The following is an 18,283-nucleotide window of genomic DNA, read 5'->3' on the forward strand; positions in this document are numbered from 1 at the left end:
GTGTCCATATGTCTGGGATGGGGAGCGCATGCTCACTACATGTGCTGGGCCTTGATTGGCTATGTGTTCCTAACTCATGTGGCATCTGACTTTATGGTGTTTTTAGGAGCGCGTACCCCCTTCTGCCATGTATGCTTTATTGGGGCAATCTCACCTGACCATTGTAATGTTGATGCGCCTATCTGTGGAACTGATCAAGAGTTTCCTGCCCTAGTGTCTGCCTGCCAGCCATGCACTCTCCCACCTGTGACCCATCAATCAGAAATCCCGGGCCCAGGTTGCAGGGCCTTCCTGACTACATACTTGCGTGTCGAGGTAGATGGGGAGTTCAGAACGGGTGATTCTATTAATAATGACAATACTTCATTTTGTCGACAAACACATTGATATCCATATTAACACTACTATAACACTACTATACCATTTTGTCGAAAGGAACAGTCTGGTGACTTGAGAGGAGGTGAGAAATACTAAACATATTCCTTATATAGCCAGTACGTTATATATGTCACAATCCACGGTGGTGGTTTGCCTTCACTATCAGGCACATCTCATTGAGAATGGCAATCATAGCATATCCTCATGGTGGTCTACTGCATAGTTTAGAACGGTCCCTCTCTGCAACTGTGTATCAAAGCATTTACTATTACCAATATTTTTGTTGTCGACCAGTTCAAGGAAGCATTACTTTCTCAAACAAAACCTAGTCTGGCTATCTTAGTAGATCAGGTTTTGTCTTAAAAAATATGGGTGCCCCGAGAGTTTGTGCAGCTTTGTGTCACTTTGCGTGACATAACCCCAGTGTGAAACCTTAGAAAATCAGGCTCTATATCTGTTACTTGGAAATGCATCTAAAGAGTAGCAGTCTTCTTAACTTCAACAATGCGACTGTCAGTGAAGGATCATCAAAATCAGCAGGCCAAAAGGAGGGGTTTCAAAAAAGTCCAAACTTCCCGCCAACAACCGGGACCTATGTCCTCTCTGTGTTAAGTATTAGCCAGTGGTGGTTCATCTAGTCCCTAACCTTCAGCAGACACTTCTGGAGAAAGTGGTAATTGTCAGAGAAACCACAAAGCCTCAACAAAGTCTGAGTGTTGTCCCTGTAAAATGAGGATTTTAGGCCACATGAACAGATCAATGCATCAAAAAACAAAGTGATGGGTGGAATGCTTGAATTAATCTCAGCCACTAGTGATTGCTTATCCTACATTCCCATCCATTGTTTTTCTACCACCATGCCACCTCATTTTAGATCCAGCCATATGCAAATCAGTCTGGACCTTGCTCCAATGGGTACAGTCCTGCCCGAACTGCAGGGATAGGTCCTCCCTCAGCCAGAGCACAAGCAACCCAAGACCGGTTTCAACATAGTTAGGGCTCATTAGCCAAGTATAGATTGGTTCCAGTGGCACAGTGAGCACAGGACTCACATCTGGGCCAGACGGTTCCATACATTTGGGTAATGCATAATTTTTATAACTTTAATAGTCTTTAAATTCTAAGATGATTACTTCTTTTTAAATGCTACGACTTCTGTATCTGTGTTAATTGTGAAAGAATAGGTCCTTTCCAGCACTCGAACGTATGTAGGTATTACTTTAAAATGTATTCTACTCAGCGAGAGGTTGAAGCTCAGCAGCTCTTCTAACCAGAAAAGGCAAAGCTAATGTCTGCTTTAAAGCGGTTGATTTACTTGCTTTGCTCATGCTCGTTGGCACTGCCATGACAATGCACGCATCAAAGCACTAGCACAAACCGGCAATTTTTAGAATGTGTTTTCAGTTAAAGAATTCAGCACTTCTAAATACCTAGAATGCCAAATACCTAGCTGCCTAGTCTTGATTCCACCTCATGCCTCTTTTCCACCACCCACAGTTACTCTCTCCTAATCTCACACTTGCTGGTTCTTTTTTATCCCTGTCTTTGCCACCGTTTTCTACCTTTTCTTCCTCCTTTTTCACCCTTTTCTGCCTCTCTCTCTTGCTGTGAGTCAATGTCTAATGATGACAAATAAGTCCCAGTACCAAAAATGAATGTCCGTGCCCATCACCAGCAACTGCCATCACAAACTAAGCATTGCACTAATGTATTTATGGATTTATTTATTTGTAAAGCGGCTTAATCACCCCCGAAGGGGTATCTTCGCCATGTGGAGGGGCTGCAGCAGGCCGTAAGGAGGAACATGTTTAAATAATGCAGTTTTAAGGAACAGTCTGAATTGGAGGTGATCAGAAAATTGCCGTTGATGGATAGGAAGCTGGTTCCAGAGAAGAGGGGCTAGGTGAATGAAAGCTTTCCCACCCAGTCGCGATTTCCTGAACCGCGGTACGATAAGCAGAGATTTGGTCCCTGAGCGGAGTGACCGGGAAGGTATGTAGTGGTTGAATTTTCTTGCAAGATAACTGGGGCCTTTGCCATTCAAGGCCTTGTGTCCAATACAACAGATTTTAAATTTGACTCGCTTGAGTACTGGGAGCCAGTGAAGTTGTTGAAGTAGGGGAAGGAAAACAGTTCTAGAGGGGGCGTTCGTGACAAGGTGTGCTGCAGTGTTTTGGACCACCTGTAGTCTGCTCAATGAGGCCTCATTAGCTGAGACCAGAAGAGAGTTGCAGTAGTCCAAGCAGCTTAGTACTAATGCTTGGATGATAGTTTTCCGTGTGGACATCGGGAGGAAGTGGAAGACTCGACGTAGTAAGCCAAGTACATGAAAGCAGGAGTCAGCGGTGGTTGCAGTGAGCTCTTTCATGGTCAAATTCTGGTCTAGGCATATGCCGAGGTTGTTGACAACAGTTTTGGGCTCTGAAGGGTTGCCTAGATCCGTAGGCCACCAATCTGGAGACCACAGCAGTGTTGCATCCCCAAACAGCATAATCTCATTCTTCCCTGCGTTTAGCTGGAGGAAATTGTAACTCATCCAGCTAGCTATGGCTATCATACCTTCCGAGGAAAAAAACTGGGCATTAGGTGTGGATTTGTTGAATGAGAATAAAAGCTGAGTGTCGTCAGAGTATGAGATTGGTATGAAGCCTAATGTTCTGAGTATGTCCGCAAGAGGGGCCACATAAATATTGAATAAAGTGGTACTGAGACAGGAGCCCTGAGGTACTCCCTTAGTCAGTCTCATGGTCTTTGAGCGGAAGGGACCCAGGTTTATAGTCGGAGTGCGGAAGGAGAAAAAACTCACCATCCACCTTAACGCCTGTCCTCGGAGTCAAATTTCTTTGAGTCTCCTGAGTAGGATCTGGTGGGAGACCATGTCAAAAGCAGCTGATAGATCCAGCAGAACGAGAAGTGCTACTTGTCTGCTGTCCAGGGACTGCCTGATGTTGTTGGTAACAGTAATCAAGGCCGACTCAGTGCTGTGCCTAGGCCTAAATCCAGATTGCGATGAATCGAGGCATCCTGTGGATTTGACATGGTCAGATAGATGTTTGTTGATGTATTTTTCCAATATTGTACTCAGGAGTGTAAGAAGAGAGATAGGACGAAAATTTGATAAATCATCCATTGGGGCCTTGATGTTCTTGCGGATAGGAATATCTTGTGCCGCCTTCCATTCCGCAGGGAGATGTCCCTCTCTCAATGAAGATTGAGAATTGAGCAAATGTGCGGTGATAGGTGTTTGGAGAGCATAGTGGAAATTTTGGCTGGAATAATATCCAGCGGGGAACCTGATTTACTGTAAATAACAGTGATTCTAACCCACCGTTGGTGAGAGGAGGGACGTTTTCCAACAGCTGCGCCTTAATTATGGTGGAAGAACAACAGGGTGCCAGAGCCTAATCCGGGTTCCCGGCTGCGATGATTTTACCATAGATCAGCTCAATTTTCTGTGTAAAGTGTGTTGCATTTCTGTCAGAGAGTGCTTGAGAGGAAGCTTCCTCATTATTGCAAGCTTTTGGATTAGTGAATGATTTGAGGATTTGGAATAAGACTTTAGGGGTATTTCCTGCCTGATTGAGCTGTAGTGTTATATGAGCCATATGAGCTATTTTTATATTTTTGTGGTATTGGTTTAGGGCAGTCTTATATCTCTCTTCATCCTGGCCAGCTTGGGAGCGGGGCCAGTGTCTTTCCAGAGTCTTACACCCCTGTTTTTCCGTCCGTAGATCGGGCAAGAACCAGGCAGTGTGGGGCCGCCTAGGCAGGCTATGGTAATGTTTCATGGGGGCTAAATAATCAATGGCCGTTTTTATAGAGAAATTGTATCAAGCCAGGCATTCCTCTACATTATCACATTCCAGGTTCCAAGAGGTTGGAATAATGTCCTGGAATAGGTTTGTGGTGATTTGTGCCATTGTCTGCGAAGATGTTGAGAAGCAGGCAGGGGGGCATCTTGCACCCTAGGACCTAAAATATGGAGTCAATTAGTGCATGGTCCGTCCAAGTGAGTGGGCAAGGAGGTACGCAGAGGAGATTGGGAGAATTGGTGAGGATCACATCTAATGTATGTTCTGCTACATGTGTGGGGCCTTCATTGATCTTATCAATTTTTTAAGGTGACTAGGTCAGCCAGGAGCATAGAGGCATCTTGATAGTGGAGCACTCACTATGTACATTCAAATCTCCCAGAAGTAAGACATTCTTGGTGGATATGACATGAGAGGCTATTAATTCCAGAAGCTGGAACGAGAAATCTGAGAGGGGCCAGGGAGGATGATAGACGAGAGCACCTTTCCAACTATATTGCGATAGCAGGTCCATCCTGAAAACTAATATTTCAATCTTTTCGTTGCACCGTTGCTTGAGTATTGAGACTTTAATGACATCTTTATGAATAATTGCTATCCCTCCACCCACTTTGGACTGTCTATCTAGCCTTTGGATGCGGTAGCCCTCCGGGAGTGCCACTGCAATAGCAGGGGTGGAGCTAGGTTTGAGCCAGGTTTACGTCAGGAAACCTATGTCCAGGTTCGTAGACGAAAGTAGATCCCAAACCTCTACTGCATGCTTTGGTAGGGATCTACCATTACTTAAGAAACCCTTCCAACTGTGAATAGGATTGCTCATGGGATTGTTGAAGGCAGTTTGGGAGTGGGTGGTTACTATGGGGGGGCTAGTCCCCTTGCCGCGGTCAGAAGCCCTGGGAACACAGTACTTATGTTCCGGTCATATGCTTTGGAACCGGCAAGACTTACATGTGAAGGACCCCTCCATAACCGGCATTACCCTAGAAGGGTCATGTTGGATTAGAAGAGCAGCTCTACGGCTTGCCTCATCTGATATCAAGGAGATCCTGACTAGAATATGTAGGTTTCTGATTTCCTGCTCGACTCCAGGACAGGCAGGGGTCCTGGCTCCTCGCGACGGCTGGGCACGGACAGGCGCAGACGGGCTTGCCTTTGGTGCACCTGTTGCGTGCGTCTGCTGTGCGTCGTGTGCGGCATGTCGTTTTATAGTGGGGGTGAGCAGCTACACCGCTGACCTCTCACGTAGCCCGGAAGTGCCCTCTAATTGTTTCCGCTGTCTCCCTCCACGCAAACGGGAACACCCGCGGAAGATCAGGGAGTAGAAGACCAGGGAGTAGTGCAGAATGCGAGACATGCGGCCCAAACAGCGGGAAAGAAGCAGAGAGAAGAGGTATGCAGGGAAACAGTTAAAATGCTCTGAAGCGTGCAAATAGTGCACATAGCGTTTTTAAAATTAAAATTGACAGCAAAGTTAGCAGCCATACTCAAGAGCGTCCGCTAATATCCAGATAAGTGTAGCATACCCACCAGGACTGTGAATCAGATCACCTTACTCATGCAATATATTAACAAGAAACAATTACTGAGAGGGGTGGTGCTCATGTCTGTGTAATGAGAGGTGAAAAGCTCACACCAGTGCCAGGTCAGGGTGATCCACTTTGGTTCCAGACTCAACTTTAGTGATTTTCAAATGAACAAAGCTCAAACACTACTTTCAGGTCTTTTTGAAACAAACACATATACACAAACATCCCCCCTCATGCTGGATGTACCTTGTAGACGTCATGGTGATCCAAGATGTAATCAAAGTTTTTGTAAACGCTGTTGAGCATGTCCACCACTTCCATGGGCATGCTGTATTTGCAGATAGTGGTGAAGCCCACGATGTCGCTGAAGTAAATGGTGACTTCCTCAAAGAGCTCTGGTTCCACCCTGCCCGTCTCCTTCAAAGACTTCACCACTGGCCTTTAGATTGCAAAACACAAAAAATCTTTAAGTGTGGTGAGGTCCAATATGCAAAGCAGTTTAAAAAGCAAGGATGGGTAAAAACTCAGAAAATGGAATGAGGAAAACTTTGCCTGCAGTGAAGAACAATGCAGAATGTAATATTGAACTATTTACAGAGGGCACGCAAAGCACTAGAACAGAACCTATAAGGACTAATCATTACTACGTAGTTCAAATAACTCATGGTAGTGACATTAATTCTTCCGCAGGATGAAGATTGCCACACAATGTGAATAAATACTATTCTACATAGTTCCTTTATAAAAAAGAAATGAAACAAAACTCTAATCGCCAGTAGACACTAAGGGCTCCATATACAATGAGGCTGCGCCACCAGAGGATCACTTTTTGCTACACTCTATTGGCGCTGGGGCCTGCTCCATATTACCAGGCAGCACTAATCTACTTTGCTTGGCTTAATGCAGCCTTGTAAATATTGTTCCATTTAACACAGTTTTCTGCGGTAAAGGGACATGCAATGGGTGTTGCTATGGCGTTCCCAGCAACATCCATAGCTTTTAGACACTGCACCAAATTTACAAGGAATCGTACCTCTGAAACAGCCCCTAAAACATAGGTGTAATGAAGGAGTAACGAGGAGAAATACCTTTATTTCTCCTTGTTTTTCCTTTTTCTATGTGTGCTGCATTTTTACAGCACACATAGAAAGAGGAAAACGCCTTTTGTGATTGTTTTTGTGCACAAAACAATCATCATTGCAACACAGGCACCCTTACCCCATGGCGCAAAGGAGCCTGCGTTGGCGCATGGCTGCCAATTGTGCGCCAGTGCAGGTTAAAAGCACAGTAATGGCCATATCTGATAGATATGGAACATTCCTGCCCTTTTCTTTTGCCGTAAGGCAGCGCAGCAGGAATGCCTGTGAATTTTCCCTACTGTAAAATCTTGTGAATAAGGCTCTAAGAAAGTAAATGTTCTTTACTTCCCTCACTGGCAGGTCAGTACTTTCAGCTATGTTTTCAAATTACTCCACACAAGTGTCTTTACCATCGATTATCCTACTGAAGCAGTAGTTAATTTGTGCCCGGAACTGTATGTGGTGGACACAGCACCTTTCTATTGCGCTCAGGGTCTTTATTTTCATCATCAGACATTGGCCCAGAACAAGAAAGAGAAAGGCAGAAAAAAGCAACAGAAGTAGGAATAGAAAGATCAGTAAAGGCGACAAAGGGAGAAAACAGAGAATAAAACAACCAGCAAGAGTGGTATAAAGAGACAGGATGTGTAACATGGTGGTAGAAGGAGGCATGGGCTGGAATCAAGGCTCAGCAGCGTTGCTATCAAGCAGCCTGGAGCAGCACTGGTGGTGGGTTCCTAAGAAAATCTTTCAGCCCCTGAACCAATTTAGGCTCAGACTGATGGCAAGTGGAAAAAGATAAGGAAAATGCTACTTACCAGTGTGCATCTGTTCTTGGCATGTAGGGCTGCTGACATTCATATCTTAGCATAGATCGCCACCCAGTGTTGGGTCCGGATGTTTGCACCTTGTTGTCTTGGAAGAGTCTTCGAAGTATCACGAGATAGGTGACTCCTCCCCTGGACAACAGTGCGCATGGGCATCTTCTCCATCTTCAGATTGTCTTTCGCCATTGTGGCAAAGATGGAGTATAGGAAAGTAAGAGATGGCCATGTAAATGTATGTAAAGTATAACTCTGCAGCTGTGACGGGCACCAGGGAGGAGGGTGGGCGATATGAATGTCAGCAGCCCTACATGCCAAAAACAAATGCATACTGGTAAGTAGCATTTTCCGTTCGAGGCATTTGGGCTGCTGAATTCATATCTTAGCATAGACTGTATAGCAGTTTCTCCTCTAGCGGTGGTCACCTGTACCAGCTGCAGTAGTTTGAAAAAGAGTTTTAAGGACAGCCTGGCCTACAGCAGCTTGTTGCTTAGCTTGCACATCTACACAGTAGTGTTTAGTGAAAGTGTGTATGGTAGACCATGTAGCCGCCCTATATATGTCTTCTAGGGGAATATTTCCTAGGAAAGCCATGGATGCACCCATTTTGCGCGTTGAGTGGGCTTTTGGGGGAACTGTTAAAGTGTGCTTTGCCTTTTGATCGCATATTTGAATGCATTTAACTATCCATCTGGCTATTCCTGTCTTTGAAATGGGATTACCCTTATGTTGTGGAGAAAAACACCAAAACAAAAAGTTGCTTCGTTTTCCTGAATGATTTAGTTCTGTCAACGTAATGTAGCAGAGCTCTTTTGACATCTAGTGTGTGTAGGGCTCTTTCAGCCACCGACTGCGGGTTTTGAAAGAAAACTGGCAATTCTGGCAATTGATGTGGAATGTGGATATCACTTTTGGCATAAATTTAGGGTTAGTACGAAGCACTACCTTATTGTGGTGTATTTGCATGAAGGGTTCCTGAATGGTTAGTGCCTGTAGCTCACTTACTCGCCTGAGGGAGGTCATGGCAATTAAAAATGTCACCTTCCATGTTAAGAATTGTAGTTCACATGAATGGAGTGGTTCGAAAGGTGGCTCCATGATTCTGGTTAGTACTATGTTTAAGTTCCAGACTGGGGAAGGTGGATGCTTTGGAGGGATAATTCTTTTAAGTCCTTCCATAAAAGCTTTGATAGGTGGTATTCTGAACAGGGACACGTGTTGCCTGTTTTGAAGATATGCTGCTATAGCAGCAAGGTGTAGCCTTATGGATGAGTATGCCAGATTACATCTTTGAAGATGTAGCAAGTAACAGATTATGTTTTAGATGGAGGCATCTAATGGATTGATTTGGTTATTATTACAATAGATTACAAATCGTTTACATTTAGCTGTGTAGCATGCTCTGGTAGTGGGCAGCCTTGCTTTCTTGATAATGTTCATGCAGTCTGGAGGCAAGTTAAGGTATCCGAACTCTAAGACTTCAGGAGCCAGATCGCTAGGTTCATCTGATTGGGATCTGGGTGCCTGATTTCGCCATGGTTCTGTGTTAGCAATTGTGGCAACAGGCGTAGGCTTTGGTGCGCAACTACTGAGTGTTCTAGGAGGGTCGTGTACCATGGCTGTCTTGCCCATGTGGGAGCAACCATGATCATTGTGAGTGACTGTTGCTTTAGTTTGCGTGCCACTAATGGAATCAGTGGGGTTGGCGGAAAAGCGTACGCAAATCTGCTTGACCAGTTCATCCATATTGCATTGCCTTGTGACGACGGGTGTGGGAACCTGGCGGCAAAGGACTGGCATTTAGAGTTTTCTTTTGTGGCAAACATCTATTTATTGGATGTCCCCATTTTTTGAAGAATGGTTGGAGAACTTGAGGGTGAACCTCCCATTCGTTGTATTTGTTGGCTGTGTCGGCTTAGTAGATCTGCGATCTGATTGTCTATTCCTGGGAGATGTTCTGCCAGGAGAAAGATGTTTTTTGGAATTGCCCACCTCCATATGCTCTGTGCTAGGTGAGAGAGCTGTGGAGAGTGTGTCCCTCTCTGTTTTTGGATGTAGTACATGGCTGTCATGTTGTCCATCCGGATTAACACAGCCTTGTTGTACAAGTATTTCTGGAAGGCTTTCATTAATAGAAATACTACTAGTAACTCTAAGTGGTTTATATGCAGTGTCTTTTGTTTGACTGTCCAGAGACCCTGGACTGTGTATTGAAGGAGGTGGGCTCCCCAACCTGTCAGTGATGCGTCCGCTGTTAATACTACTTGTGGAACCGGCTCTTGGAACAGTCGCCCCTTGGAAAGGTTTTGTGGGTTCCAGCACTGCAGAGAGTTGTAAGTGCGACTGTCTACCAACACTAGGTCTTTTAGTTGTCCTTGAGCTTGGTTCCACTGCCTTGCTAGGCATTCCTGCAATGGACGCATTTGAAGTTGGGTATGAGGGACAATGAATATGCAGGTGGCCATCATGCCTATAAGCTGCATGAACACTCGAGCTGGCAGGGAATGTTGTGGCAGAAATCTTTGAATGAGAGACTGTATATTGGATATCCTGGCTGCATTTGGATATGCTTTCGCCACTGAGGTATCTTTTGTTGCTCCCAGATATTGTTGTATGTGGGAGGGCTGCAGATGTGATTTTGGGTAATTTATGGAAAATCCCAGACTGTGTAGTAGCTGGATAGTTTGAGACGTATGGTTTGCACACTTTACGTATGAGTTGGCTTTTATGATCCAATCGTCCAGGTAGGGGAACACATGGATGTGTTGCCTTCTGAGGTGTGCTGCTACTACTGCTTGGCATTTTGTAAAAACCCTTGGTGCTGTAGTTACCCCGAAGGGAAGAACTTTGAATTGATAGTGGCGACCCTCTATTGTATACCTGAGGTATTTCCTTTGAGCTGGATGTATAGGTATGTGAAAATATGCATCCTTGAGGTCTAATGTAGCGAGAAAGTCGCCTTGCTGGAGTAGCGGGAGTACTTGTTGTAGAGTGATCATATGGAAATGCTCTGAAAGTATATATTGGTTCAGAGGTCTGAGGTCCAATATTGGTCTGAGGGACCCGTCCTTTTTGGGAATAAGGAAGTATAGAGAGTATACTTCTGTGCCCTGGTGTTGAAAAGGGACTGGCTCTATGGCTCCCTTTTCTAGCATGGATAGCACCTCTTGTTGTAACAGCGTGATGTGTTCTTTGGACATTGGACGGTGTTTGGGTGGTATGTTGGGTGGAGAGGAAGTGAGTTCCAGGCAGTAACCATACTGGATAATTTGTCTCACCCACCTGTCTGTGGTAATGGCATTCCAGACTGGTAGGAATTGTGTAATTCTGCCTCCGACTGGTGTTAAGTGGTCTGAAGGGAGTGTGAACAAGTCATTGTTTGGTGGTGGTGGAGGCTCTGGTGTTATTACCACCACGTCCTCTGCCTTTGTTATTATTTCCTCTATAACCTCCACTGTTGGAGCCTTTATTAAAGGTGCCTTGGGTATTAGTTTTAAATGATGAAGAGGTTTGTGATGTGTTGCCTCTGCCTGAGCCTCGAAAGGAGGAGCGGCGAAAGGAGCCCCTAGACTGTTGAAATTGAAGTTCACCTATGGACGGTGTCAGTATCTTTTTTCATCTTTTCTAAGATGGTATTAACTGCTGGGCCAAACAAGAAATCCTGATTAATGGGTTGATTAAGTATGGTAGACTGTACTTCATTTTTAAAACCTGAGATGCGTAGCCAGGCATGCCGCCGTAGCAACACACTAGTGTTGACAGACCTAGCGGCTGTATCAGCTGCATCAAGGGCGCATTTTATAGATGCGTTAGTGATGAAATTCCCTTCTTGAATTAGGTCATTAGCCTTTGCCTTATAGGGTTCTGGTAGGTGTTGCAGTAATCCCTCCAGTTCATCATAGTGTGCTCTGTCATAGCGTGCTAGGAGAGCTTGTGTATTGGCAACTCTCCAAGTATTTGCTGCCTGAGAGGCCACTCTCTTTCCTGAGGCTTGTAAGATCTTTGACTCCTTGTCAGGAGGGGGGGGGGGGGGGCATCACCTGTTGTTTGAGAGTTTTCTCTCTTTCTGGCAGTAGAAACAACTAGAGAGTCTAGTGGTAACTGAGACTTGATATAAGAGGGGTCTCTAGGGGCTGGTTTATATTTCTTTTCAATTCTTGGATTGAGGACACGCGCTCTGGCTGAATCTTTAAAGATGTCTGGTGCGTGCTTAAGTACTCCCTTTAGCATAGGGAGTGTACGTATACTCTTCTCTGATGTTGGGAAGGTATTAAAAGGAAATTCTCCTCTACAGGGTCAGTGTGCATGCTTACACCATGATACTGAGCTGCTCTGTCAACTAGCTGGTTAAAACCAACTGTGTCGTCAGTAGGGGATGGTTTTGTGGGATATGTAGAGGGATCTGGTATGGGTTGTGTATCATATGGGTCATTAGGGTCATTCGGATCGTCCCATGTGTGATCTTGGTTCCCGGATCATCAGGGTCTAAAAGTCCTGATGAGGGTCATCACCCATGTCTTCTCCCTCATCATAATGTGGAGGTGTAGGTGAATATGGAATGTAAGGCATGTCAGGAGTGAAAGGAGGAGGTGTAAAAGGTCTAGAAGGGGATGTCCCAAAGTCCTTTTTCTTAGGAGGAACAGGAGAAGGAGCCTCAGTGTCCAGTCTTCTCTTGTTCTTATTGTAAACTATTATATGTCCTGTATCAGTTTCTATATACAGTCTATTTTCGTCTGGGCTCACTGGATCAGGATGAAAGAGTTCTTCTTCCACTGTCCGTGGCTTCGGTGCCGATCTTTTTGGATCGGTCACTTGCTTGCTCGTTTTTCTTTTTGTCTTGAGCTTTCTACGGCTCGACGTCTTTTGTCCGCTCGACGTCTTTTTTCGGCTTGATGGCCTTGTTCGAATCAAAGACCTTCTTATGTTTGACTGTCTTTTTCGGGTCGACAGCCTTTTTCGGCTCAATGTGTTTTTTCGGATCGACGGCTTTTTTCGGTTCGACTGCCTTTTTCGGTTCGACTGCCTTTTTCGGCTCGGAGGCAGTGTTCGGATTGACGACTTTGTTCGGGTCGATTCCTTTTTTTGGGTCGATTAACCTTTTTTGGGTCGACGGTCTTTTTTGGATCGACGCCCTTCTTCGGGTCGATAGTTTTCTTTGGATCGACGCCCTTTTTCTGGTGGACAGTCTTTTTCGGATCGATTACCTTTTTTGGTTAGTCAGTGTTTTTCGGGTCGACGACTTTTTTAGTGTCGGGCCCGTTTTCGGCTGTGCGGCCGTCTTTGAGTCTACGCTCTTTCTGAGTCTTGCTCGGTCCCAGGGTACCGGAAAGCTTGGTAATGGTCTTCGGAGCCGGAAGGCAGGGCTTCTGAAGCAGTGTTTCGGTCACGGGTAAGGCCTCTTGGCGATGCTTTGACCGGAGCCTTGTCTGGAGGTGGAGGCAGGGTAGGGGCTTTAGTACTCATGGTTTGCCCCGGTGGGATGTCATCATCGGAGTCCGACTGGTCTTCTACTGTGACGAGCTCCAGATCGCAGTTCGCTGCCTCTGGAAGTTCATGTTAGTCGTCGAAAATATTTTCAGTTCAGGTGCCTGTCGCTGCATCTCTTGCCAAGCAGCTCTTCGGTTCCGGATAGTTTTCTTCGACCTGAACTGAGCACAAGCTGGACAGTCTTCCTCGTTGTGCTCCGGAGACAGGCACTTTTTGCATACTGTATGCTTATCGCTATGTGGAAACTTGGATCGACATTGTGGGCATCTTTTGAACGGGGTCCTTTCCATCGGCGGGAGGCCCACGTGGCATCAAAAAGGCCCATCGGCCCGCGTCGACTACCAGAGATGGATGGGAAAAGTTGTCGAGTCGAGGGATACTGAGCGGAAACAATACCGTCGAAATTATGAGGTTTTTGGCCTTAGAAATTAGGAACATTTCGGTCCCGAAGTTGGAGTTGTAGAAGTGTATCCAATCCAATGGAGGAGAAAAACAATCTGAAGATGGAGAAGATGCCCATGCGTACTGTAGTCCAGGGGAGGAGTCACCTATCTCGTGATACTTCGAAGACTCTTCCAAGACAACAAGTTGCAATTATCCTGACCCAACACTAGGCAGCGATCATTCTAAGATATGAATTCAGCAGCCCACATGCCTCGAACACTCTATTAACTCAGTGGGAGAAGACAGAGCTTACATAGGGTGAAAGCTCCTGGTTAGGGGAGTCTTACATAAATGTATACCGTATATCATATGTCAGACAGTTGAACCTACCCTGGAAGCAGCATGAAGTTCAGGCGGTCGGCGCGGTCCCTCTCTGCCTTAAAGAGCTCCGTCCGCTCCTCCACCAGGTGCTCCAGGTTCCTGGAGTAGAGCTGCAGTCGTCTTATCAGGGTGTCCATGTAGCTCTCATTAGTTTGACTGTGGAGGTTACAGCAGATGTAAGATTATTTGGTAGCAAAGGGCACATGTAGGAGGCGCGTTGGACTAGTTGCTGATGTGTACCGCAAATTGTCGAAACCACGATGATACTCTCCTGGGTAAAGCAAAGCTGAGCTACTATACTTGTCAGGGAATCACCACAGAAAAACTCAATGCTGAAGCGTGACAAGTGAGGTGCAGATATGTGCCATTATGCGTTATGAAAGATAAGGGTGTTGGAGTCTTTCTTGAGTTAAACAACAGTGAAAAACGTATTGAAAACGATGAGTTACCTGCCAAAATTATCCACAGATATTTCACTGCAGGATGTATACCAACATATTCTGTGTGAAGGTATTTGTCCCATGGTGAAATGACAATGCTATTTTGTCCTTACCCCGTTATCTTTCTCCCTGCTGCTTAACGCTCTTCGGTGTTGTTGTGGAAAAACAGTGTGGGGCATATTTACAAGGGCCTTGTGTCATACTTGCATCATGCAACATTGTACATGCACGACACAATGCTGAAAGTGACATTCATGAAGCCACGCAAAGTCACTTTGCGTGGCTTTGAATGACTTCTTAAATATACAATAATACAACGTAGCGCAAATCGATGTGTTGCATTACTCTGTGCAAGAGATGCGTTCCATGGGCGCTGCAGTTGGTGTTCCACACGCAAATCCCATTTTCTTTACACATTCCCAGATTTACCAACCCTAATTATAGGCCTTCCCAGGGGAGGTGTAACGAGGAGAAATATCTTTATTTCTCCACCTTTTCTCCTCTTTTTATGTCTGCTGCATTCTGTATGGACAGTTTGGACAATAATATCACTAAGGGAAAGCTACCATTCTTGACCTGAAAAAGATGCCCTTAACATAGAAACATTCAGCCTGATTCATCATAGACCCGTTTTGCGAGTCTATAATAGCGATTCATAAGGAATCGCTATTACAGACTCGCAAAACGGGATTCATGTAGGAATCGCAAAAAGATTTGCGATTCCTACACAATCCTTATTTGCGATTAGCAAATTGCTAATCGCAAATAAGGAATAACTCCCTATTCATTCCTATGGGCCAAAAGGCCCATAGGAATGAATGGGGAGTATTCCTTATTTGCGATTAGCAATTAGCTAATCGCAAATAAGATAGCGATTTAAAGGGTGCCAGGGGTGTCCAAAGGACATCCTGTAGCACCCCTTAAATGAAAATTGAAACAGGTGTTGCGCACACACTTGTCCAAAGGACATGTGTGTGTGCAACATGCAACTTAGAAAAATGCTTTTAAAAGCATTTTTCTAAGTTTTCGCTATTTACCACGAGGTTTGACCTCGCGGTAAATAGCGGGCCGAAATTGCGAATTCGCAAATTTTTAATGGATGATGAATTGCATTTAAGGAATCTCAAATAGAGATTCCTTAAATGTAATTCTTCGCAAAATTGCGACATCGCTATTACCGATTTTTGCATTTGGGATGATGAATCCCAAATGCAAAAATAGAGCTCGCAAAGGGCCAGATTCTCAGAATCTGGCCCTTTGCGAGCCGATTTCGGCTTGATGAATCAGGCTGTTAGTCTTACCCCAGTCACATGTGCAACAGGTCAAGCTACAACCTGAGCAATGTTGCCATCTCCAGGGATTTTGAAGCACTGACCTACTAAAAAAGAGAAGCAACATCTTTGGCCTCACTGTAATCAAAATAAATCGATCAGTTGGGCCTTGATACAACATCCCCAGATGTAGGGGTGTTTATTCCACACCCTGGACTTAATCAGGAGTCCTATTGGGTACATGGGGCAGATTCTACGGGATACTGGTTTGAACCCTGGACCTCCCCTAACTATTGAAGAATTAACTGCTATACTCAAGATAGCTGGTAGTAAAGAGCCTTCTCATTATCTATCTCACAGAGTAGCGAAGTGTATCACTGGCTGTGGATGCCAAAACTGTTTAGGGCATTAGAAGGAAGCAACTCAATGCTCCACCGGCCGCACAGTTGCTTGATGCCTCTTGGCAGTCAAATTATTCACCGTACTATTATAATCCGATTATTTCCATTATTAAACTATTCATCATGTATTTAATCTGAAAACTTCAATCTTCAAGGTGTTATAACAGTAGTTTAGTTGAAAGAGAGTTACGCTACAAATGAATTTGCACGCATTTGGTAACATTATAGAACAATGATTAAATATATTAACAACAGTATATGATACTAATGGAAATGTATTTCTGTATTGATTTCAGCGTACCCTGACGAAGAGCACTTGATGCTCGAAATGCATTGGTTTTAATAAACGCTGTTTTGGATGAACCCCCTGCATCTGTCATGTTTATGCAAGAGGTCTGGATGGGCACAGCATGTACATTGGAATCTAGAAAATGGCATAATTACCCGTCTGTGGACTAATGGAAAAGATTGAAGTTTTCAGATTAAATACATGATGAATAGTTTAATAATGGAAATAATCGGATTATAATAGTACGGTGAATAATTTGACTGCCAAGAGGCATCAAGCAACTGTGCGGCCGGTGGAGCATTGAGTTGCTTCCTTCTAATGTCTTATCTACATGTGCCTTTGGGTTTGGCACAATACCGACCTGCCCGCTAATGAGGAACAAGGACAAATCGTCTGAGAATGTTGAAACTTGGAGTGCACCCCACACCCCCCAATTTTTGTAAAACTGTTTAGGGGACATAGGCTGGAGTAGACACGTAGCTATCCAAAACAACCCCTTTACCTCTCTGCTTGTTAACGGAGGGAGAGTCGGTCTACATGGTACGTCATGGCACAGCAGCAGACTTGATGTAGGGGATCAATTTACAAGGGATGTTGTTGCAACACCAAAACCTCCATATTGAAGGAGGTGACTCCATCAGGAGGCTATGAATCCGTTGCTGCTTCAATATAGGATGATATATCTGCAAGAGAAACTATGACATCATTGGTGTCTTTATGTAGAAAGTGACATCTGCATGGGAGGTCATTGGACCATTACTTCCAGGGCATGGGAAAGGTTGTTTGTATTACTGGTCATCAGACCACTGCTGACTTGGAATAGATGTCTGCATGGGTAGTTGTGGCACCCCTTACTGGCTTGAAAGATATGAGAGAGATGACACCCACAGTATTTGAATAGGAGGCATGTCTGCATTGGATGCTATGGCTATTACCTTTGCAAAGGAGGAAATGTCTACATGTGAAGCCATACCCACAACATCCTGTGCAGAGGACAGCATGGCTGCATGCAAGGCCTTTACACTGATGTAGTCTCCATATGGGACATTTAGGTGGCATGGGTGGCAATGAACCACTGCAGACCTGGTGCAGGAAGTTCAGTCTGAAAAATTAGTCATGATGCCACGGTTCCTCCAAGTTAGGAGATAGCTGCATTGAAGAAAGTGACACTACTACAGCATGGATAGCAAGCCGTCTGAATGAGAGGATCTTGACAATGATGTCACCTCAGCTTAGGAGGCATATCAGCGTGGCAGTCCCATGGCATCACTGCAACCTCTACATAAAAGATCATTGGCGGCTGGTGGCATTTGAAAGTGGTAGGGCGTAAAAGTTCAGTATGACATTTATATAGTGAACGACGCAAGCAAGCTTAATGGACAAACGTGGGGTCCAGGCTGGGTCCTACTCCAAAGAAAAAATTGAAAAAAAAGATGTGCAAATAGTGCATTTTAAAGCAAATTAATTTAGTGATAAAGCAAGGCTTATAAAGCAGTGGGAACGTATAGTCTTGAAATATTAAACACATTTAAAACTGCCCTATATTTTACTGCATTAATATGTTCAACAGTTAATGTGATGTGCAAATTGTACAATGCAACAACTTCAGCCTTTTAAAGTGTGTGCTTGCCCAGTGTCTTGCAATGCATGCAGCATCAGCTTTGGAAGAAAATGCTCTAAGCAGGCTTTGGGAAGGACCAGACTCACAGCTGCTGGTTGCAATCAGCCATATAGAAATATGTGACGAAAGGACTTTAAGCAGGATCACAAATGTGGGGGCTCTCTAAAAGGGAACATGTAAAATACATTTCTGCGATTACCATAGTGTGCTACTCAACCAGTATTTTGATGGTTTCTCGCTGAGATGTAATTACATTCAGATATATAACACATATAACATAACAACAGACCTACACCTAAAACCTGCCAGTACGATTGGTTTTGTCAGTGGTTGTTAGCTGTTTAAGATAAATGTGTGACAACAAGGATTTGTAATAAATAATTAACCTTC

The 18,283-nt window shown here is 44.6% G+C and overlaps 1 protein-coding gene across 1 annotated transcript in view; it reads right to left on the reverse strand.

The window, feature by feature from the left end:
• LOC147747979 (guanylyl cyclase C-like) overlaps positions 1 to 18,283 on the reverse strand; it is a 501,196-nt gene that overhangs the window by 124,446 nt on the left and 358,467 nt on the right. The window contains exons 21-22 of the mRNA XM_086957493.1: positions 13,881 to 14,027; positions 5,963 to 6,155 (exon numbers count right to left, since the gene is read on the reverse strand). Of these exons, the coding sequence (XP_086813619.1) occupies positions 5,963 to 6,155; positions 13,881 to 14,027 (340 nt within the window). The remainder of the gene's footprint in view (positions 1 to 5,962; positions 6,156 to 13,880; positions 14,028 to 18,283) is intronic.

This window comes from Lissotriton vulgaris, chromosome 1_1 (genome assembly GCF_964263255.1).
Source record: "Lissotriton vulgaris chromosome 1_1, aLisVul1.2, whole genome shotgun sequence".
Lineage (NCBI taxonomy): Eukaryota > Metazoa > Chordata > Amphibia > Caudata > Salamandridae > Lissotriton > Lissotriton vulgaris.